The sequence below is a fragment of the Aulonocara stuartgranti genome (assembly GCF_965226115.1).
Source record: "Aulonocara stuartgranti genome assembly, chromosome: 10".
NCBI classification, from domain to species: Eukaryota; Metazoa; Chordata; class Actinopteri; order Cichliformes; family Cichlidae; genus Aulonocara; species Aulonocara stuartgranti.
In genome coordinates this window covers 25,218,875-25,243,714 of record NC_138946.1, presented here as the reverse complement: position 1 = coordinate 25,243,714, position 24,840 = coordinate 25,218,875, and the positions used below count along the sequence as shown (strand labels likewise).

Here is a 24,840-nt window from a genome sequence, read left to right as displayed (position 1 = left end):
GCAGTATCTGTGTGTGATTGGCTGTGGGTTCAGAGCCCTGTAATGGTCAACTGTAGCTGTATTTTTCATCTAAATAAATGTCCCTAGGGCAAGTTTCCAATTCAATCTCAAAGAGCTGTGGTGCTAAACAAAACTGAATTAAAGGCAAACAGAATTTAAAGGCAATACTTTAACAGAAAGACATGGAATGGAGTAAAGTCAAAGGCCTATTTTATATATATATATATATATATATATATATATATATATATATATATATATATATATATATATATATATGTATGTTCTGTCCCAAGTAAAAGTTTTAAAAAAATGGTTCATAATAATTTATTGATAAAATGTCATATTTCATCTGTGGTAATTTATGTTAAAAAAGAGAGTCATTTAGTTAAAAATATGTTCTATACAGTCAGCATTAGTTTTTCTGTATCTTATTTTGAAGGAGTATCTGTGTTTAAACTTCATCTCCTGTGGCCTGAATCTTTATATACACCATCGAAAGCAATGGCTGTAAGTTTATTATATGTTCTGGTTGTTTTATATGTTTATAAGAGCTGATTTAGAGATCGTTTTGTGAATGTGTTTGTGCCAGGAATTAGCCTTATCCCAGAAGCGGATTTTGCTTAGAGCATGGTCTATTAAAACATAGCAATGATGCTAGCGATCTAATTTGCATATCAGAGGATTGTTAAAACTATTGTTTATCATTACTTAGCAGCTAAGACTAACTTTGATACATGTTTTCTGTCACTAACTATTTCTTTTGTGCATTTATTTCACAATGTCAAAGAGCTAAAGGATATTTTATTTTCTGGTTTATTTTTTAGTTTCACTCAGCACTTTCATCGAGCTATTCAAGCCACAGTTGTAAAAGATTGTAAGCCGTCGAGAAGACTGTAATAAAGGAGCAAGACGCTCAGTTTCCTGGCTCATGAAAATTGAGTTTGGCTTGCTGTTGACCTGCGTTAACATACACAGTGTATCCAACACGTAGCGATAACAGTACAGTGAAAAGCCAGGTCAGCAGTTGGTGGAAGATAAAGTTTATGCCACAGCGATGGATGCCCACGGGGAGAAGGCAGAAGAAATGGCTAACTCAGGAGACAAAGCACCATCAGAGGCTAGCTCCCGATCCAAACACTCTGGCTCCAAGCGCTCATCTTCCAAGTTGTCCTCAAGGTCCAGTGTATTGGAAGCAGCCATCTTTGCAAGAGCTTCTGCTGAAGCTACAAACGCCAAAGCCTTGTACAGTAAGAGACAATTGGAAATTAAAAAGCAGCAAGCAAATCTGGAAATGGATTTACAGATGTTAGAGATAGAGAAAAAAGCTGCAGCTGCTACGGCAAAAGCAGAGGTTCTAGAAGCTGCCGCAGCTGTTGAACAAGAAAAAGGAGAAAGTTTAAAAAGTTCAGTCCCACCACAAGTTATCAGACAGAGAACTATGGAGTACGTGCAACATCAAACCCAGCTAAAGTCACATCCGGCTGAAGAAGGAACACCTCAAGTCAAACTGACAGCAAAGGCGCCATCATTCACTCCAAGGAAACCAACCTCCTCTCCACCTGTACTCTCAAAAATGTACGTAGAGGAGGAAACTTTTGACCCACCAAGAGAGTATGTCGAGCCGAACAGTCACCATGCTCCTCACAATAGTGATGCACCTATGGCTGACTTTGCTAGGTTCCTTGCACGCAGAGAGTTAATCACAACAGGGCTCTTTAAGTTTGATGACACCCCTGAAAATTTTAGAGCATGGCAGTCTTCATTCTTAAATGCAACTGGAGGCATTGATCTTACATACAGCCAGCAGTTAGATCTCCTAGTCAAGTGGCTCGGTAAAGAGTCCTCAGAGCATGTTAAAAGAATCAGGGCTGTTTATACCACTAACCCCAAAGCTGCCTTCCAGTTGTCATGGGATAGGCTGGAGGAGTGTTATGCTACACCCGAAGTAGTAGAGAATGCCCTGTTTAAAAAACTGGACAGTTTTCCTCGCCTTACAAACAGAGACAATGTTAAACTTAGGGAACTAGGAGATTTGCTCCTAGAGCTGCAGGTTGCTAAAGACGAAGCCTACCTCCCAGGCCTCGCTTACCTTGACACACCACGTGGGGTTAAGCCCATAGTGGAAAAGCTGCCTCCAGGCTTACAAGATAAATGGCTCCACACTGGTTCAAAATACAAACAAAAATATAATGTGACGTTCCCTCCATTCTCATACTTTGTAAAGTTTGTCCAAGAGGAGGCAAAAGCGAGAAACGATCCAAGTTTTGTGTCATGCAGCAGTCAACCCCTCAACAAAGGTGAGAGACCACCATTCAAACAAATTAGCTACAAATCACCTCTAACTGTAAACAGAACAGAGGTTGATACAAGTGCTTCTGCTAGTATCAGAGAGGATGATCTAACACGTTATTGTCCAGTCCACAAGAAAACGCATTCTCTAGCCAAATGTAGAGCTTTCCGGATCAAACCACTACAAGAAAGACGAAACATACTCAAAGAACACAAACGATGTTTTCGCTGTTGTTCTCCCATGCACACAATAAAGGACTGCGACCTGAAGGTCAAGTGTGAGGAGTGCCAAAGTGAAAGACATTGCTCTGCCATGCACCCTGACACGGGTCAAAAACCCCAGCCGGAAAATGCACCTGAACCAGAGCCTCAGCCTCAAGACAACACTCTACCCAAGGTAACGTCACGATGCACTGAGATCTGCGGTGAAGGCTGTCCTCCGCGTTCCTGCTCCAAGGTATGTCTAGTTCAAGTTTTCCCTAAAGGTCAACCAGAACGGTCTGTTAAGATGTACGCCATTCTTGATGATCAGAGCAATTGCTCGCTGGCGCGTCCTGAATTCTTCGAGCTATTTGGAATCAAGGATAGCCCTCTGACATACCATATGAGAACGTGTGCTGGTCTAACTCAAATGCTCGGCAGGAAAGCAGTGGGGTTCCAAATTGAGCCTGTAGGTGAAGGCCCACGTCTAGACCTTCCTCCTCTCATTGAATGTGATGAGATAGTATTTAACAGAGATGAAATACCTACACCTGAAGTCGCTCTTGCCCATGCCCACTTGAAACATCTGGCTCCTCTGATACCTAAGCACGACCCAGCTGCCCAGATTGCAGTTCTACTGGGCAGAGACATCATACAAGTCCACAAGGCACGACAACAAGTCAACGGACCCCACAATGCTCCCTTTGCTCAGCGCCTAGACCTAGGCTGGGTAATCGTGGGGGAAGTATGCCTCAATGCTCACAGGCCAACGGTCAATGCCTATAAAACCCACGTGCTCTCCAACGGACGTCCATCTCTCCTCACTCCTTGTCCTAACAGCATGAAGATCAAAGAAAAACCATGCTATGGCGGGGAGCACAAGAGTAGCTTCTTAAAACGCAGTTCGAAACCCAATGCAGCAGAAGAAAAGCTTGGAGAGAAAGTTTTTGAGCGCACAGAGTATGACAACCAGCATGCCCTGTCCTTTGAGGACGAGACCTTCCTTAAGATAATGGAAAAGGAAGTCCACCAAGATGGAAACAATAACTGGATTGCTCCTTTACCATTCAAGTCCCCTCGCTTGCCACTTCCAAATAACAGAGACCAAGCGCTGTCTAGACTCAACTCACTGAGACGCAACTTAACCAAAAACCCTCAAATGAAAGAGCAGTTCTCAGAATTTATGGACAAGCTGTTTAAAAACAACCATGCAGAGATTGCTCCACCCATTGATGATAACACTGAGTGCTGGTACCTGCCTATTTTCGGCGTATATCACCCCCAGAAGCCCGGTCAGATACGGGTGGTCTTTGACTCTAGTGCCGAGCAGTCTGGTGTGTCACTCAATTCAGTGTTATTAACAGGCCCTGATCTCAATAACACCCTCCTTGGTGTCCTGATTCGGTTTAGGAGAGAGCCCATTGCAACCACTGCTGACATTCAGCAGATGTTTTACGGGTTCCTGGTTAGACCAGACCACAGAGATTATTTGAGGTTCCTGTGGCACAAGGACAATGACTTGTCAAAAGAGGTGCAGGAGTACCACATGCGGGTACATGTTTTTGGTAATAGTCCGTCACCAGCGGTAGCCATCTATTGCCTTCGAAGAGCCATCCAGGAAGGTGAGGCAAAGTTTGGAGCAGACACAAGACACTTCGTCGAGAGACACTTCTACGTCGATGACGGGCTGATTTCGGTTCCCACAGAGTCTGCAGCCATCGATCTGCTCAGGCGCACATGTGCATCCTTAGCTGAGTCTAACCTCAAGCTCCACAAAATCGCCTCGAATAGTGTCTCAGTCATGCAAGCATTCAAGCCAGAGGATTTGGCCTCCGGTATTAAAGACTTGAGTCTCGGCGACGATGCTTTACCGGCCCAGAGAAGTCTAGGAATGTGCTGGGACATTAACACTGATTCATTTACCTTCAAGGTAGCCGTCAATGACAAACCCTATACCCGCCGTGGGGTTCTCTCAGTGATTAATAGCATCTTCGACCCCTTGGGACTAGCATCGCCAGTGACAATCAAAGGCAGACTCTTGTTACGCAAAATGTCAAATGGAGTCCAAGATTGGGATGCTTCTCTCCCCCAAGAGGAGATGGACGCATGGGAAACGTGGAAAATGTCCCTCCAAGATTTGAGCCGCCTAAGAGTGCCGCGCTGCTATGTACCAGCCTCCCTTTCCATGTCCACTTACACTGAACTGTGTGTCTTCAGTGATGCCTCAAGCTGGGCTATTGCAGCAGTAGCATATTTGAAAACAGTCAATGCAGAGGGACAATGTGAAGTCGGATTTGTGCTTGGCAAAGCAAAACTTTCACCCCAACCAGAACCGACAATACCTCGTCTTGAGCTTTGTGGAGCAGTTCTAGCGGTGGAGATGGCGGAGCTCATTCTGGATGAACTTTATCATAAACCAAACACTGTAAAATTCTACTGTGACAGCAGGGTGGTTCTTGGGTACATTTGCAACGATTCAAAGCGCTTTTATGTCTACGTACATAATCGAGTTCATCGTATACGCCAGTCCACATCCCCTGAACAGTGGCATTATGTTACATCAGAGCAAAACCCAGCTGATCTAGCAACCAGGTCAGTACCTGCATTGCAGCTCATGGACACTATGTGGTTTAAGGGATCAGACTTCCTTTACAAACTACATGAACCAGAGACGAATGAATCGTTTGAGCTAGGGCTGAACGATTATGGAAAATAATCTAATTGCGATTTTTTGCCCCAATATTGCGATTGCGATGCGATATGCGATTATTTTTTAAGGTATTTGTCTTCTGTATTATTAAACAAAGACAAGCAATACATCATATAGTATGGCCAATACTATATTACATTAATTTTAAACTGTTCTTTCCTGGAAGACAGACCTCTGTTATGATGACATGAGGTGATGCATGAATTGATGACTGACATTTTTATTTAACTTCTTCAATCACAACAGTATATTTGAACATACACAATAGTTTATTTTTAGCTTACAAACATCTGAGCATAAAGTGCTGACAAGGAACCCTGGTGTAAACATTAAAATGAAAGTCAGTACAATGTGCAGATTGCAGAAATATACATAAAAAAAATCAGTGGCTTTACCACACTCAGTTTTTCGACATCTGTGAACTACTAGACAGTCATTCAATTAAAAAATAATATTAAATAAATAAAACTAATAAATAAAAAATACACACATCTTACTGATCTCTGCAGTCAGTAACATTACACATAAAGTGCAAACATAATAGCAATTGTATAAACACACACACAAACACGCCTTTAAAGTTTAAAGGCGTGAAATTGGACGGTCTAGCCTTCTGATTAGCGTCACCGCTGTCTCGGTGGAGTTTAATAAACTCGGCCGTCTGCTTCTTGCTATCTAAAATGTAACCAGACACTGGCGTAAATTCTCGACTGTCTCATACTTCTGTTTAATAAGTTTTCTGTTTGACGTTTAGTCAGCTGTGTGAAAACCAAGGAGGAACCCACCCGGGGGATTAATAAAGTTTTATTTTATCTAATCTAATAACTTTAATCTCAGCCAAACCGATTTACTCACGAACAAACAAAACACTGAAAAAAGCCCAACAATAACATTTTTAGGTTGTCTAAGTGACTTATATATTACGTTTAACCCGAGCAGCGAAACTCCGCGGTGATCTGAAAATGATGTGCCTGGAGTTGTGCCGTTCTCGGCCGCATCAGTAACCCTCGAGCTCCCGGCTAGCTGTCGAGCTGGTGGGTAGCAGACGCCTCTGAAAACGTCGAAGCACTTTTGCAAATATGGGATATCTTGATAAACCGAGCAGATATTTGATGTTTACACAACTACTTTCTCGCCTGAAAATATGTTAAAAGTTTATTTTGTGACCCAGAAAGATTAGTATGAGTAATTTTAAAACTTAGTAGCGGCCGCCATTGCTGGAAACTGGAGTTTGGCTGGGCCGCGCTATGAATTCTGGGATATGGTAGTAATTTGGACAGCCTTCGGCGCGTCGCTGTGACGTAATCGGTCTACAAATGCGGCCTCAGGAGGATGCAGCCCATGAATTGTATAATATAATCGCAGTATAATCGCAGCCTTTGTGGTTAGAAAATTGCACTTGATCATGTCGCGATATTATCGCAAATGCGATATATCGTTCAGCCCTAGTTTGAGCTGATTGAACCTGAAGTGGATGCTGAAATCCGACAAGTTAGTACCTTTGTTACTCAGATTCAGAAGAGCGGATTCACACCAGAACGCTTCCAACGCTTTTCAAGCTGGACCTCACTGGTACGTGCCATTGCTTTCTTAATTCACCAAGCTCGTTCTCACTCATCAAGCAACTCGTCAAATCATTCATGCAGGGGCTGGCATAAATGCAGAGAACCACGCACTCCAGAGGAGATGGATGCGGCCAGTAACCTCATTCTCCAGTCTGTTCAAAGGGACGCTTTTCCTGATGAGTACGCTGCTCTACAAGCCAATCAAACCATCCACGCCTCTAGCCCCATTGTAGCCCTCGACCCATTCATGGGTGAAGACCTCATCAAAGTTGGAGGTCGCCTCAAACATGCTTCATTGGACCCATCGTTAAAGAATCCAAAAATTCTGCCAAGCAAGCATCATGTGTCAAAGTTGCTTGTCCTGCACTATCATGCTAAGGTTGTGCATCAAGGAAGGCAGTTCACAGAGAGTGCAGTTAGGCAAGCTGGACTGTGGATTGTAGGCTGCAAAAGACTGGTCTCATCCATTATCCACCGTTGCGTAACATGCAAGAAACTCAGGGGGAAACTAGAGACTCAAAAAATGGCAGATCTCCCGCCTGAAAGACTTGAAACATGCCCTCCATTTTCGTATGTTGGGTTGGACGTGTTTGGCCCATGGTCAGTGGTTACTCGACGCACACGAGGTGGCGCAGCACAAAGTAAGAGGTGGGCGATACTTTTTACGTGTATGACTACAAGAGGTGTACACATCGAAGTCATTGAATCTATGGACACTTGCAGCTGCATAAATGCAATACGCAGATTCTTTGCAATAAGAGGCCCAGCCAAACAAATGCGGTCAGACAGGGGCACCAACTTCATCGCAGCAAGCGTGGAGCTTGGCATGGCACAACCAAACAAGAACCCTCCCGACATTGTCAACCATCTTCATGCCAACGGTTGCACATGGGAGTTCAACCCCCCACATGCTTCTCACATGGGGGGCGTCTGGGAAAGGATGATTGGGGTAACTCGCCGAATATTGGATTCTATGCTCTTGCAGAACAAACACACCCGTCTCACACATGAGGTGCTTTGTACCCTAATGGCTGAGGTATCGTCTATAATCAATGCAAGGCCCTTGGTCCCTATTTCGACTGACCCTTCCTCACCATTCATACTCTGTCCTGCAATGATACTGACCCAAAAGCAGGGCGTTCCTTCTCCACCAGGAGACTTTTGTGGAAAAGACTTGCTCAAGAACCAATGGAAACAAGTGCAAGCACTCGCCAATGGTTTCTGGAGTCGCTGGAGAAACGAATATCTCAACACCCTCCAATCAAGGCGCAAGTGGCATGGAACACACCGCAATCTTCAGTCAGGCGACATTGTGTTGTTGAAACAAAATCAAGCACCCAGAAACGAATGGACAATGGCTATCATCACAGCCACCTTTCCAAGCAGTGATGGGAAGGTCAGAAAGGTCGAAGTGAGGACATCTTCCCAGGGAGTCTCAAAGACTTACCTGCGTCCCATTTCGGATGTTGTTGTGCTCTTAGAAAAGGAAGTGACTGATAAAAAGTAGTAGTGGCATCAGTAATGCCAGGCGGGGAGTGTTCTGTCCCAAGTAAAAGATTAAAAAAAATGGTTCATAATAATTTAGTGATAAAATGTCATATTTCATCTGTGGTAATTTATGTTAAAAAAGAGAGTCATTTAGTTAAAAATATGTTCTATACAGTCAGCATTAGTTTTTCTGTATCTTATTTTGAAGGAGTAATCTGTGTTCGCAATGCATTGTGGGAAGCAGACGCTGCAGTCAGTCGGGAAAAGCATTGTACAGAAAACCTGCCTATCTGTGTTTAAACTTCATCTCCTGTGGCCTGAATCTTTATATACACCATCGAAAGCAATGGCTGTAAGTTTATTATATGTTCTGGTTGTTTTATATGTTTATAAGAGCTGATTTAGAGATCGTTTTGTGAATGTGTTTGTGCCAGGAATTAGCCTTATCCCAGAAGCGGATTTTGCTTAGAGCATGGTCTATTAAAACATAGCAATGATGCTAGCGATCTAATTTGCATATCAGAGGATTGTTAAAACTATTGTTTATCATTACTTAGCAGCTAAGACTAACTTTGATACATGTTTTCTGTCACTAACTATTTCTTTTGTGCATTTATTTCACAATGTCAAAGAGCTAAAGGATATTTTATTTTCTGGTTTATTTTTTAGTTTCACTCAGCACTTTCATCGAGCTATTCAAGCCACAGTTGTAAAAGATTGTAAGCCGTCGAGAAGACTGTAATAAAGGAGCAAGACGCTCAGTTTCCTGGCTCATGAAAATTGAGTTTGGCTTGCTGTTGACCTGCGTTAACATACACAGTGTATCCAACACGTAGCGATAACAGTACAATATATATATATATATATATATATATTATATATATATATATATGTATGTGTGTGTGTGTGTGTGTGTGTGTGTAGAGAGAGAGAGAGCGAGAGAGACAGAGGGTATTTGAACACATTTAATTTGTGCCTTACCTATAATATACTGTAAAATATAAGTAACTTCCAAAGTGTCTCTGTGAAAGAAATATAGTTAATAGTGCAGGGAAGTAAAGACATACACTGAAGAGGATGGACTGATGACAGAAATAAAGTCAGAACCAAACATGAGAGAAATTAATCCTCAATATCCAGTCTCTGCTGGGTACCTTATTGCCTCTCAAACTTCCCATCTTCAGAGTTTATATCTCTATTGCTGCAGCATCTGGCTGAAAACCATGCATACACTTCCATTTGTTTGAACTGGAACATAATTGGATTTGGGAGTGGGAAAAAAAGCCTTCAACCATACTTAAAACTTCCCCTAATATGTGCACAAGGGGTGTGCAAGTTGGTATTTCAGCATGTGCAAGCTTGTGCATGGGCATCTATGTGTTGCTATAAATAGCATCTCTCATGGTCTCGCTTGCCTTGATTTGTTACCCCACATCCAAGATGTGCCGATTGGCAATACATTCCAAGAGCTAGGCGATTTCAGAAGTGTGTCTGCATCTCATGCTTGCACTAAAAGTAATCGTTCCAATGCAACTGGATGGGGAGCCCTCATGTTCTGCCATCTTATCAGGGAACTGAAAAATCATGGTTAATTAGATTCATAGTGACCTTTTTCATCTCTGGCTACAAACGCCCAGTCACTGCTGAAGCAGAATGTGTTCTCAACATTGATCTTTCTGCAGACTTGGGGATTGAGAAGACCATGGCGCAGTGAAACGAGGCAGAAAAACAACATATCAAAAATATCATCAGATGAAGAGATTACTCTGTTTGAGTGAGCTGCTCTCTTTTGAGGCCTTTAGGAGTTAGCACGTTTTTGTGAGAAGAGCTCTGTAATCCACCTACTGCATCTCAATCACTGTGCAAACAAACTCACACAAGTCCTGCCCTCTGTCTCAAGGCCCATTTGCCAGACATGCACATGTAATCCCACCGCATTTCTCATTATCAAATCCTATGTTCAATCTCTCTCTTTTGTATCCCTGCTGTCCACTATCCACAACAACAGTCTGCAACTGAGCATTGATCTTCCTGGAGGCTTCAAACAAAAGATGACTTACAACTTTCATCCAGACAAAAAAGCCCTTTTGATGATGCCCTGCTGATTTCCACACAGGAGAATGCTTGAGCTGTTCCAAAATTTCAACATACATACATCCAGGCAGCAAATATTACCAAAGCTTGGTAAAGTTCACAGTTATAAGAACAAACAAACAAATAAAAAAAAAACTGTTGAAAAGAGAGCTGCTAAAATTAATGCCTCAACTGCAGCAAAGGAGAAATCACATTTTAAAATCCTGAAAAATATAAACATATTTGTGTCACACCTTTACAGTTTTGGTAACACTGAGGAAGAACCCACTAGACTCTGTTGATACAGATATGGTATGATATTGATGACAGATTTGATTAATCTACTGATGAAATTTTGGCGGATTGCTCCACAATGGGGTTTAGACAGGGCCTCAAAGCAGAATATCTTGTATGAATACTCTATTGCCATATCCTTTCAGAGCTCATTTGAGTCATATCTGACATATTTATGGCTCATCATGTCATATCGTAGCCATCAGAGTACAAGCACCATGAACCACTTAAATACTGTGGGCCATGCTGTCATCTCCTGTTAGTAACATATGTCTGATAGATGCATAAGAAGAGGCACTCAACTTGATTCTTTCACTGTGTTGCAGAGGAGCTGGAGCCCAGGCTTGGCAAATTTACAGGCAGGAATGATTTCTGCAAGAAAGCCTATTTAGCTGAATATTTTTAAAAAAAAGGAGAGAGGAAAAAAAAGAAAAAGAAAGAGGGAACCTGACTGCTTTATATTGAACCGTATGCGAGAAGTGCACTGAAAGCATGGGGAAATGCAACAGAAGCCTTATCAGGATACAGAATGGTACAGTATATTTTAAAAGGAGTACAAGTTAACAGTTGCACCCCAGAAATCTATAATGATCCTTTGTGTGCACCTTAACAGAGTTGCCTGGCAACAGAACTAGAGCTCTGCAGTGAATTAAAGTGTCAAACGAAATACATTTGTAATCCAAAGGCAACATGGATTAAATTTTAGACAGTAGGAGTGCCTCTTGGACAAGATTTCAATAGGTAAGGTGGGCAAAGTGAATTGGGAAAGGCAAATAATTTTCTGCACTTTAATAACTTTCTGAACACTGACTGCTACCTGATATGGATGGCTGAATGAGCACAAAATAAGCACAACTAATTAACTGTACAGTTTTTAAATGGACCGTCTTAATGGAAGCTGTTATTCATCTGCCTTCAGCTAGAATCTATGAACAATCATGAGGGTGGGCGTGAAGCTGATAAATCAAAATAGTATATAGATCACTGTCACATATTTTTCTATGAAATTATTGATTAACTCATACGCAGAGCTGCTGTTTGAATAACACATTTCCTGTTTGCATCTGGCATTTGGCTTGATAAATATCATATCATGAACTGGTTCATGAAAAACAACGCGTCGAAAATGCTTTATGTATAAGCAAGATGAAAAATCTGAGAAACACTTTCTACCCCCCACACTCCGCTTCTCCTTCTCTCAAATGCAACACACACAAATAAGCAGACTGCTTATTTTCCAACAATGTTAAGCATTTAAACAAAGGGACCCAAATGAGCCACTGATTGAAGATAGAATCAGCACCCAAGCAACCCATCACAGAGCCTCTCAATCCCACATATGCATGATTAATACATCAAACAACATCAATTCTCCTTCCTTTTCCACTTGTCAATGAGTGCGCACGCACATACACGCCCACGTACACATTATAGGGGCAAACTTACGCACACATACATGCATATACACTCTCCCGCGCGCACAGACACAGTGTACCCAAATCCTTACAGGACTGCGTGCGAAAACACAGACACTGCCCCCTCCATCATGGTTAATACATCAAACAGCATTAGCTTCCTGGATTCCTGAAGCTTAGACAGACACGGTTCTGACAGCCCATGATTCCTCACTGGCTGCCTCCCCCTTCAGCTTCCCCACTTTCTTTATTCCCTATGAAGTCTGTTTGGGTGGTTACAGAACATGCTGCCAAAATAGATTCACTTACATATTACCTTTGCTTTTTGTAAGCTTGTATAATGTCATGTTTGAAAGCCATCTCTACAATAAGATGACACTGCTGAGGAGCTTTAGAAGCTTGGGAGACGTAACAATAATAACCACAAGCCCTGATCAACAAAATCTTTATTTTATAAGAGTTCCATAGGCTTCTGACATCAGCAGGTATTTATAACTGCACATATCCAAAAGCTGCTTCTGTACCAGCATTGGCTCATGAATGTCTTAGAACAGCACCTAAACCAACAGGCCATCAAATACAATCAAATCTAACCTTTATAATTCAAATATGTCCTGTTTTTAGCTGGTTATACTCTAACATCAGTGAATAGTCCTTAAATGGAGATAGCAGGTGGCTTATTGGATCATAGTCTAATAAAATGGACATTCATTATTATATCTTTAGCAAAGAGTACTGTGTAATTATCGTCAGTGCGGTTCTGCATATGATCTCCATTTGATTTTACAGTTCTTTTAGTGGGTTATTGATTTAAACATGATTTTAGAGATCTAAGCTTTAGTCTTTGCATAAATAAGTAAACAAGAGTCTTTATTTCAGTATCTCTTAATGAATCTCAACCACAAAGGAAGCAACTGAGATAGTTCGTCTCACCAAACACAATAAAGAAACAGTCACATTTTGTGATGCTTTCAACATCAAATGAATACACCTTCTGTTCGCTTTAATCTCCATCTGTTTTCATTCCCCTCTATACTAACACAAACACTATAGCAGTTTTCGTATTTCTGGGGAGAAGCCTTTAAATTTAAAGCTAAATATTTACCTCATTACTGTACAGACTAAAGCTTCTTTTCATCTAATCTGGTTTTCTTCTTTTCGTAAAGTGAACTAGTTATTTATGATTGGTTTTTTTATGTACAAAAGGCAGATGCAATTCTGATACTTCTTCCACAATACTTCCATTGGGCCGAAGTAGTAATGCTAGGGCACTTAGTAGATTGCTTTATAAATTTGAACAGTATCCAATGAGAATAGCTCCTCCATAAATGCAAAAAGATAAAAATTAATAGAAAAAAAATTAATAAACAAACAAAAAAATCAGAAGGGAAAGTGTTTTTATGGATACTCTACCAATCTGCTAAATAGTGTAGCTTAAGTGCAGGGAGACTCATATTGCTATACTGCAAATCCTCAAACAGAGGATAAAGAGGCTTTAAAATCACATTTACAGCATAGGAGCAGTATCCTGCTGATAAATACAGATCATGGTATTTGACCCTGTCCATAAGCACATGGAAAGGCTTCTACACTACAGAGTCAGAACCTTTGTCACTAATAGATAAAGGGCCACACTTCAATAACTCTAAATAATAGCTACGGTTTGCGAGACCTAAAGAGCAACAGGGGTGAAATTAACTATGAGTCCAGAATTTCCTGGTATCTTGCTCAGTTATCTGACCTTTTATTTGATCTATTAAATGAAAGCATGTTCTTCATTTTAACTCTCAGGCTTGCTTTCGAATTGACCAGAGGCCTGTTATGAAATATTTTGTATGTTACACAGATCAATAGGCTTCCTAAAAGCCAGCATGCCATATTTATTTGTTCCTTCATAACATTCAACAACAACCTTAAATGTCAATACTGATCACCATCTGCAAGGCATTTTCAGTACTACCTGAAAGGAATTAACTTCACAGGATTACAGGAATCCAGTAGTTACAAAACAAGGATATTACTTGTCTAGCCATGAACATATTGTTAATAATTTAGCCAATGACCTCCAGTAAGTTCTTTTGACATTGCAGTATGACCTTTAGTGAGTCAATCTATCACTTTTAGCTTTTAGTTAATGCTGTGAACAAGTCCTATCTTTTTTCACAAAAACTCTTTAATGATAGCTGGTGGAAAACATTTTTCTTCTTTCTGAATGATAATTTTAGCTCCATTTTCAGGGGGACAAACACACAAAGCCACAGTGAATAAAGTTAATGGGTTTAAAAGTGGTTTGGCTTTCATCAGACTTGACTTAGATTGGAACTATTTTATTGTCCTCACAATTTGATGTGAGTCAAGCTGTCTATAAACCCACTCACTTAAGACATAAATTTGTGTGATTTTGGCAAAAGAAACGGTGTTAAATAATCAATGCCACAACTCGAAGCATTTTCAGAATGAAGACATCAATGTGGGATAAAGTTTTTAGTATGGTTGGACAATAATCAAATTTTGGCTTCCTGCAATTAAATGAGCATGATTGAGCAATGTTTAAATTTCTTGGTCAACTATTTAAAACACAAAGCAATAGCAAATCAAGCACTTCCTAAATCATTGTCTCACATGCTTGCAGGAGCCAGCTGGTCCCTGCACTGGGTAGCTTGAAGCTTCCTGAACTAATTTGGATGAGTAATGGACAGATATTAAAAGAGAGATACATAACAAAAATCTAATCTAACAAAACAGAAAGTGAAGAGTTTGTCCTTCAAAACAAATCATCATCTGTTTTTTTGAAAATACTTTGGATTTAACACACATGTTAACTATAAGCAAATCAGATCCAAAGAGTGCTGTCTGTGCTGTAAAGCAACCACCTGAAAAGACACTGCAACCAGAGTCGGGGTCAGGAAAAAACAGTGCAGTTTGCCTTCAGCATGCCTCTGGATGTGCCAACGTGTCCATCCAGCTTATAAACATACAATGAAATGATCAACACAATCGTATTCAACTTGGCCAAAGATGTGTCCAACAAACAAAGTAATGAACATTTTAGGAAAATGGACAACATGCTGGACAAAAGATTTTTGATCCTATTGCAATTACTTTCACAAAGTGGCAAAACCTCTGCTGGATCCTAAACACTGCAGAGGAAATGCAAAGAAATCTTGGAGCTCTATTTAATTATTTATATAGCTATTTATATCTATTGCACCTATTTTTTTTTCCATTTTGTTTTGCAAAGACTAATTTGAAAAAGATTAATTAGCACAATGTAAAAGCGAAAGCAGTGTCCATTTTTGTTTAATGTTGTGTTAGATTTCTGTTAGACTTTTTTCTTCTTCTAAGAGAATGGAGGCCAATTTTATTTTGAGGTCTTTGAAAGTCTTTCACAGATCCAAAAGCAATATTCTATTTGCATGACAGTGCAAAAAAAAAACAACCCCTCACTAAAATCAATGAATAATCATGAAAAAAATTCATGAATAATCATGAAAAATCCTCCCAGGATTGAATGAAATAATCGTTTTGGCCACAATTGTGCAGCTCTAGATTTGAAATCTCTTCACAGGACACGGCTCCTGCAGTTCATATGACAGAGCTTGTCGTGCAAGAATTAAATAATTAAAGCAAATGCAGAAACATCATGCATAAGCTGACACTTTATATTTATTTGCTTATTTTTATTTTTTTATGTGACAGAGAACATTCACTGACCTGATGTCTAACTGTTGCGTTTACAAGCTATAGTTTGCAACTACACAAAAATCCATCTCTAATTTGAGTAGAGCTTGAAATAGAAGTGCCTGGGCTACACTTCAGAACTTTAGAAACAGTTTTAGATTTCCTTTGAATGTGAAAGCGAGTAATGTACTAACAAATATAACTACTGTTTAATTGCAGATTTTACGTGTTTGTCTCCAAAAGAGGAGAAGATGTGTGCCCAAACAAGAGTTGATATGGACTCATCTTTGGGTATTAATGTGACTAAAAACTACAAACACATTGCTCACTGTAAAAGCATAGCCACATTGAAATCACCCACTGCTTTTGGATTCTGCACACTCAAAAAAATGAAATTGGGTGGTTGCTACATGTACAAGATTCAAACTTGTAATTGGAACTAAATAATTTCATGTTTCTATGGTGAACGTAATTAAATCATGTAGCATCTGCATGAAATTCAGCAACTTAGTTTGTTCTTGTTGAGATGACATGATACAATCTAGTATTAGTTGTTAATTGCCTGGACTCATTAAATTCACAAGATCACATTAGACGTCAAACTGCAGGAAAATCGCTGGAGTTTTAAGAGGCAGACAATTACACCCACACCACGTGTATGCTATCGCTATTTATTGTGGTTTAACCTGTCAAGGACAAAAACGTACAGAAAAGTTTGCATCAAGCCTTGTAATCATAGCTTTCCTACTTTGGTTAAGCCTGGATTGACAGCTTGGTGGTGTGATGGTTAGTGCTGTTGTCTAACAGCAAGAAGGGCCTGGGTTCAAATCCACAATCTGGCTGGTTTGCAGTGTGTAATTAGAGTTGGGTTAATTGGTGATTCTAAATTATCCATGAATGTAAGTGCAAATGGTTGTTTGTCTCTATGAAATCATCAACCCCCATATTGGTTCATTAAGCAAGACTAGCAGTAATTGCCTTGATTGACAAAGTACTTGTTCAAACAACACGATTTCATTGTGTTTTCCTAAAGTTTTTAACTTGTGTAAAATGAATTAAAGCAAATTTCACTCTACATACTTAAATAAATCACTTCAAGTCAATGCAAGTATAATACGTTGATCCAACATAATCTGATTACATTAAACCACCAAATGCCAAACGTGTTGGTTTGACATGGTCAAAAATGGGTTATTGTACATGGATAAATCACTTGGAAAAAGGTGCCATGATTAAATTGTGTTCATCCAACAACAGATTTTTTTGAGTGCAGTTACCTTACATGGATAAAAGGATGGAGTGCAACTAACTGTTAGTAAGCCTTATTTTTAAAAACTACCGATGCAGTAGACACATATATACTGGATAATTAGCTCTCAGTAACGGACTAATAAAACACTACCTGTGTGGTCTGTACATTACAGTGATCCATCGTATTACTCAAATATAAATCAGAAATGCTCCAACAGACTAGAGCTGGGCGATAGAACGATAACGATATGTATCGCGATATAACTTTTACTCGATAGAGAAATTAAGCTATCGCGATAGACTTCGCCGCTCTTGTCCTCTTAAAATAAAAAATAAAAATAAAAAAAGGTCAGCCAATCCAAACTAAGTAGCGCAGAGCCGAACCAATCACAGCCGCAGCGTCACGTCGCGTGACTTGTTACATACAGCACAAGTGCCAAACCGCACGTGTGTTTGTTTGGGAAGCAGGCAGTGGGTAATAATAATAATAATAATAATAATAATAATAATAATAATGGATTGGATTTATATAGCGCTTTTCAAGGCACCCAAAGCGCTTTACAATGCCACTATTCATTCACTCTCACATTCATACACTGGTGGAGGCAAGCTACGGTTGTAGCCACAGCTGCCCTGGGTAATGGAGCCAGCGCGTAATGGAGGAAATGAGTGTGCCGACTAGAAAAATCTACCGAGCGTGACCGAAGAGAAAACAGATGACGGTTCCAATGCCGGAGAGATTGTCGAACGGAAGAGCCATAGAAGTTCCGTAGTGTGAAGGTATTTCGGCTATTTCAAGTCTGACAAAAAACAGAGTAGCGTGCACTGTAAATTGTGCCGAAAGCAAGTCTGGAAATACAATAAACTGGTGCATGTGTCACACTGTGCGCCACGTTATTGTTTCGGTGAAATGAATTTCTACAATACTGTTACTGTTAATTCTACTCTGCAGTGTTTAAATGCTTACATATACACACAGTTACTGTCCGTCCACACATACGACTCGGGTCTGCTTCTATGCCCCAGCTTTGTTTACTTTTTCCCACCGAGGCTTCTAGACTTCTGATTGGCCAACATTTCTGCACGGTTAGGAATCTAGCGCCACCTGCTGCTTTGGCATGTTCATAGCAGCGTTTTCCTTCATTTCTGCCTTTATGTGTGGACGGGATTATTTTTTAAAACGAAAACGGAAAATCTCCGTTTTCAAAAACACCCGTGTACGTGTGGACGTAGCCTCAGTCTCTGACTGGAAGCGCTAATTCGTCATTCGGCTTTTGTCAGACTAAAGTAACTGTTAAAACTGTTTGAAAAGCTCAGCTATACAACAAGGAGAGATTGAGAATTTCCTTTTAGTTCTCAGTTTATTTGATACTGACAAAAGTTAGTTTTGTCTGTTCTTCTGTAAAACAAACTAAGATTTATTTTTAGAATTAATATTTTGTTTCTAAGTGGAATTGACAATTTAGTCTGTTTTTGTTTGTTCTGTTTTGAAACTTAAACGCTTTAGCGGCTGCCTTTTGTGTAGTTTGCAATATTTGCCTTTATTTATCTGAAAAAGTCTCATGTTCCTTAAGTACATCTACCCTGTTGAACTTATTATGGGAAATAAATATTTAAATAAAAACAAGCTGCTGATTATTTCACATTTTACTTGTGAGCAACGGCACATTTAAATCTTACAAATATAGTTATTTGGCTTATATCGTGATAGATATCGTTATCACCTGAAATGAAAAAAACATATCGTGATATGAAAAAATCTCATATCGCCCAGCTCTACAACAGACACCAATATTCCACAAACACGCAGTGAAGAGGTCCCATCTTCCAGTAGCTGTAGACGAGCACAGTGGCCCTGAGAAGCCAAGCGCACAAAGAAAGAATCCTAGCACACACCAAATGGGTCGAGGTGTTATTATCAGGATAACTGTCAATCAAGGCAGTTAGCCACGCTAAATACAGTATCCAAGTGAAAAAGCTGCAAAAACAATTCACCCCTGTCAGTTCTTTGTTGATGGAGAAAACGATCCACTGAAAGCAAAACCATTAAAGAAAAATCTAAATCAACTTTTTCAATTTGTGAATGATTGCCTCCCTTTTAGATTCAGCCTCAACTGGCACATGGAGAACCTGCAGTGTTTTTTCCATGTTGGCTGTTGGATGCCCCTTAAATAAGACATGCTTTTTTTTCTGCAATTTGCAGTAAATTGTGTGTCGTAAATCACATTTGTTTGATTGATTTATATCAACCCTCCCACTCTGAAAGGGAAACGCATATGCAAATACATATGCAATAAGGCCAGCTGTAAAAGTAACTGTCCGTGCCTTTCAGTTAGAAAGCTGACTCTGCACCTCTTCACTAAAGACCGTCAGTAGTTTTTTGAATGCTTGGTGCAGAGCATAACAAATCCAGTCCTCAGCTTTTGTAGACCAGTTTGTATAGTTTCTTGCTCTTATACATGACAACAGATATATAAAAGAGCACTTTTACCTACAATAACATGTAGTTTCAGTTAAACTGAGAATTTACATTACTTTTGCTGCATATGTAAACAGTTTTTAAACAGTCTTACTGCCATTAAAGACCAAATTCCGCGCATTACCATTTCCATTTTATACGATAGAGATAAACAACTCCTTTTCCCTCAGATATTAGAGGTATTTGAGAAAAAATATTTCTGTTTCCCTGGTGGCATTTTAGTGACATTTCAATGTGAAGTACCTCTGTTGAGTACTTCACATCATAGTAGGCTACACACACACACACACACACACCCATATATATATATATATATATATATATATATATACATATTGGAGCGATCGTGGCTCAAGAGTTGGGCGTTCGCCTTGTAATCGGAAGGTTGCCAGTTCGAGCCCCGGCTTGGACAGTCTCGGTCGTTGTGTCCTTGGGCAAGACACTTCACCTGTTGCCTACTGGTGGTGGTCAGAGCCAGTGTTCGGCAGCCTCGCCTCTGTCAGTGCGCCCCAGGGTGGCTGTGGCTACAATGTAGCTTGCCATCACCAGTGTGTGGATGACTGGATGTGTAAAGCGCTTTGGGGTCCTTAGGGACTAGTAAAGCGCTATACAAATACAGGCCATTTACCATATATATAGATAGATAGATAGATAGATATTCAAAATGTTTTGTTAAAGTGTTCAATTGCTACATCCAAAATCCACATGAACACCCTCAATCAATAAAGGGAAACCTAATGTGTTTTTTGTGTCATTTTAATAGAGTTCCTCTCATAACTACAGTTTGTTTTCACATTCTGGCATTGGTGTCTAATACAGCTCCTGGGCTGATGGAAACGGTGGCAGTGAGGTTAAGTTTTCGAGTAAATACAGTCATGGCCAGTTTTCGTGAGTGTTCGAGGTGGTTTGTTGTGCTTTTCCCCTTTCCAAAACTGAATGAGAACAGACCTGGATGACTCATTGGCACTACAGTAGTAGGTTCCTGCTTTATTTATGAGAGTTGGTGGTTTTCTCCAGTGTGTCTCCTAGGCCCAGTGATTCATGAATGGACTAGACAGCCTGAGCCTGCAATTGTGGAGGTGCATTGGGAGCAGTGGGTATTGAGGATTAATTTCTTTCGTGTCAGACTGTTATTCCCAACCCCCATCAAATCCATCTCTCTTTTGCTCTCTATCTACAATGACTCACATTTCTTAGTTAAACGGGTGAAGCACAATTATTTGTCCTCAATCTGACAAATGGTCTGAATATTACGATAGAGCAGCCCTCTAATATACTGTAGGCTATATTATGTTGTTGTTGGTGGTAATGATTCAGACAGCACCAGTCAAATTCTAGCTTGTTTTTAAGCACATATAAGGTTCCATTACTTACACTGGGGACCAACACAAAGGGAATAGTAGGCCTATTATCCTGCAGGGTGATGCAATCAAGGGTTCAAAGAGTGAGTGAAACAGTATATCTGGCAGTGCTTAATGCAACAAAGCTCAATTATGTTCTATTGCATGCTTCTCCCCCCACCTTTTTTTTCTTTTGCCAATTAAACTGTTTAGTCCTGGTGGAAGAATGGGAATGCCCATCCATTCTATTGGCTTAAAGGACAAAGATCACGCCACATTCTGCCACAGATGGAGATATTAGATAGATCACTTGAAATATAGCTTGTATCTCCAGTTTCAGTGACACAGTAGGTGTCCAGAGAAATTTTTTGAAATAGATGAATATGTCCTGGTTTCAACAGTGTGTGTGTGTCCCAAGATATTCAGTTTTTGGCAGATTGTTAAATATTCCTTTCTAAGTAATGTTCTTCTGCATCCTGACCCACAAAAATCAAACCATAAAACAAACAGCTATAACCCCATGTGGGGTTATTTCTGCAGCTGTTGATGGTTGCTCAGCTGCTGGCATGCCAGTCAATCACAACAGAAATAGTTTGAACCGTCCTCCCGACATAGATTCAGAGGGAGCTCGTACTGTCTGACAGGAGAGACTGCTGACATTTTGCATTTCACCTCACCAAAGACAAAACAATTTATCTAGGGCCTCTGGTGTGAATACCTTTGTCATTTGCTCATACTTAGTAGTCTTAAGACAGGCAAAAAGAAAAACAAAAGTGGATTTTCAAAACACAGTGCATTGCCAGTTTAGTAGTAGTAGTAGTAGTAGTAGTATTTATTTATTGTCATTGTCAAGAACAATGAAATTGCGTTTGGGGCTTCCATACAACCCAAAAAAAAGAAGAAAATAATAAATACCCCTTAAAACCCAAGTGTACATATTTAACCCAGTGTGACTCCAATGCAATAAGACAATCCTTAGCAATAATGTTCGTAGAAATTCAGACAAAGACCTGAGAAACATGACAAAATACAACAATGCAACCCATTCAATATTATTGTACTGTGAGATATGATATCAGATATGATAGTTATCTATTTAAGAAAGAGGGGGGGGGGGGCAGGAGGGGGAAGAGAATAAAGATATGATGCACCAATGCAGACCAGTTCATTGCTATTAAGAAGTTGGATATGGTTATTGTCCGTGAGAGGGGGGCAGAGAGTTCAGGAGCCTCACAGCCTGTAGATACAGGCTGTTGGCCAGTCTGGATGTTCTGGCCTGTATAGACCTGTACCTTCTCCCTGAGGGCAGCAGATGGAAAAGGTGGCGCGCAGGGTGATGTTGGTCCCGCAGGATACTGTGCACCCTCCTCAGACAGCGAGTGGGGAAGATATTACTGGTCTCTGGCAGACTTGTTCCAATAATTCTGCCAGCTTCTTTCACCACTCGCTGGAGTGCTTGCTGATCGGCCTTGGTGCAGCTGGGGAACCACACTAGAAATCCATACGTCAGAACGCTGCTGATGGCACAGTTGTAGAAGTTCAACATCAGAGATCTGGGAATGTGTGCGCTCCGCAGTGTCCTCAGGTAGTAGAGGCGCTGTTGGGCCTTCCGTGCAACTGAGGTGATATGGTTGCCCCAGGACAGGTCCTCGGTCACAGTTACCCCCAAGAATTTAAAACTGCTCACCCTCTCCACCGCCTCACTGCCAATGAAGAGAGGCAGATGGTTGTTATGACCCCTCTTCCGGAAATCTACAATGATCTCCTTGGTCTTTTTGGTGTTTAAGACCAAGTTATTGTCGTGGCACCATGACTCTAGTTGTTGCACCTCTGTCCTATAGTTTGTCTCATCATTGTTGGATATAAGTCTGAGCACTGTAGTGTCATCTGCAAACTTAACAATGAGATTGGACGCGCAGGAGGAAATACAGTCATGGGTGAAGAGAGTGTATAGCAGAGGGCTCAGAACACACCCCTGAGGGGCACCGGTGTTGACCACAAGGGTGGAGGAGGTGTTCTTACCCACTCTGACACTCTGTCTACGGTTAGTGAGGAAGTCCACAATCCAGTTGCACAGAGAGGAGTTAAGTCCCAGTTGGTGGAGTTTGGGACGGAGTTTGTATGGCCGGATGGTATTAAAAGCCGAGCTGTAGTCTACAAAGAGGAGCCGTGCATAGGTGTTCCTGTGTTCCAAGTGCTTCAGTAATGTGTGCAGCACTGTGGCGATCGCATCCTCGGTTGACCGGTTCTCCCTGTATGCAAACTGGTGCGAGTCCAGGGATGGTGGAAAAGCAGCTCTGATGTGTTTAATGACCAGTCTCTCCAGGCATTTGGCGGGAATGGGGGTGAGTGCCACAGGTCTGAAATCGTTCAGACATGTGACATTTGACTGTTTTGGGATGGGAACGATGGTTGCTGCTTTGAAACAGGATGGTACCAGTGAACAGGACAACGAGGTGTTATATATAGAGGTGAAGACGTCCGCACAGTCTTTTAGCACCCGGCCCAGCACTCCATCTGGCCCGGCCGCCTTCCTGGTGTTAATGCTCCGGAACACACGCCTCAGCTCATGAGTACTCAGGACTGGAGCAGGATCGGTTGAGGGGAGAGGGGACAGGACAGGGTCGGTGTTCTCCCTATCAAAACGGGCATAAAAGAGATTTAGATCCTCAGCCAGAGTAGAACTGTCGGCTGAAGGTGATGGTGTTCTTCTTTTGTAGTCCGTGATAGCCCTGATGCCCTCCCAGACCTGCCTTGGGTTTGTGTTGTTCTCAAACCTGGCCTCGATACGCCTCCTGTGCTGCTGCTTGGCAGTCTTGATGCCTCTTCTCAGGTTGGCCCTGGCAGCACTGTATGCCTCCTGGTCCCCGGATTTGAAAGCGTTGTTCCTTGTTCGAATAAGTTGTTGAACTCCGTGTGTCATCCAGGGTGGATTATTAGGGAACACACGGAATCGTTTCCAAGTTGTTACATTGTCCACACAGAAACAGATGTAGTCCAAGACAGTGGAGGTGTAACTTTCCAATGCGACACGATTGTCAGTGTCCTGCACCTTGAATACATCCCAGTCTGTGCAGTGGAAACAGTCCTGAAGCATCGGAATAGCATCCTGCGGCCATGTTCTCACGGTTTTGGTTGTAATCCCAGTGCTCTTGATCTTTTGTGTGTATATTGGGTGTAGCAGAAGGGAGAGATGGTCTGACAGACCCAGGTGGGGATAAGCCTGGGCTCTGTACGCATTCGCCATGTTGGTGTACACCTGGTCCAACGTTCTATCTCCTCTGGTAGCACACTTCACATTACGGTGGAAATTGTGAAGTACAGATTTCAGGTCCGCGTGGTTAAAATCCCCAGCCGCAATAAAGACACTGTCCGGGTGTGCTACCAGGCTGTTATTGATGCTGCTGCTCAATTGTGCTAACGCTAGCTTAGCATTAGCATCTGGTGGAATGTAAACAGCGCAGATGTAAACGGCAGAAAATTCCCGAGGGAGATAGAATGGACGGCACTTTAACACCAACAGTTCTACCTCTGTACTGCACAGTCTTTCCGTTACCGTGACGTTCGTGCACCAAAAGTTGTTAATATAGATGCACAGCCCCCCGCCAGTCTTCTTACCCGAGTCCGCAGACCTGTCGGCTCGATAGGCGGTGCGGCCTGCTAGATCAATAGCCGCATCGGGAATGGCGTTGTCCAGCCAGGTTTCAGTGAAAATCATGCACGAACAGTTATTAAAAGTCCGTCGAGTGGCGATCTGCAGTCGTATTTCATCCAGTTTGTAACGGATTGAACGGGCGTTGGAGAGGAATATGATCGGGAGTGGTGGTTTAAACGGACTAGTCTTTAGCCGTGCCCACAGGCCTCCCCGCCTGCCTCTCTTCTGCCTCCGCTCGCAACGTCTCCTCCTGCGGCTTGCTGTTGCGGGTAGCCCCGGGGGTTGCTTAACGATCTCCGGGGGGATGAGATACTCGGATGTTAGTTGAAGATCTCCACGGCTTAGTTGTAGTAGATCATCTCTGTTGTATTGAAGTAACCCCAGACTGTGTGAAAT

General features: G+C 41.4%; 3 protein-coding genes across 4 annotated transcripts in view; 2 read left to right on the top strand and 1 right to left on the bottom strand.

Moving 5' to 3' along the window:
* The window catches only part of pcdh1a (protocadherin 1a), a 174,142-nt gene that overhangs the window by 45,921 nt on the left and 103,381 nt on the right, over positions 1–24,840 (bottom strand). The window lies entirely within an intron of this gene.
* Positions 446–5,209, top strand: LOC309715466 (uncharacterized protein; the record flags this gene model as incomplete). Its single annotated transcript, XM_082548618.1, has 2 exons — positions 446–510; positions 828–5,209. The coding sequence occupies exon 2, from the start codon at positions 1,058–1,060 to the stop codon at positions 5,207–5,209; it is 4,152 nt and encodes a 1,383-aa protein (XP_082404744.1). The 5' UTR covers positions 446–510; positions 828–1,057.
* Positions 6,658–9,099, top strand: LOC309716175 (uncharacterized protein). The gene is made up of 2 exons (XM_082549835.1): positions 6,658–8,608; positions 8,926–9,099. The coding sequence occupies exon 1, from the start codon at positions 6,890–6,892 to the stop codon at positions 8,273–8,275; it is 1,386 nt and encodes a 461-aa protein (XP_082405961.1). The 5' UTR covers positions 6,658–6,889; the 3' UTR covers positions 8,276–8,608; positions 8,926–9,099.

Bases quoted from the DNA above. Each gene is read 5' to 3' on its own strand.
- LOC309716175 (XM_082549835.1), top strand. From the start codon at position 6,890: ATGGATGCGGCCAGTAACCTCATTCTCCAGTCTGTTCAAAGGGACGCT.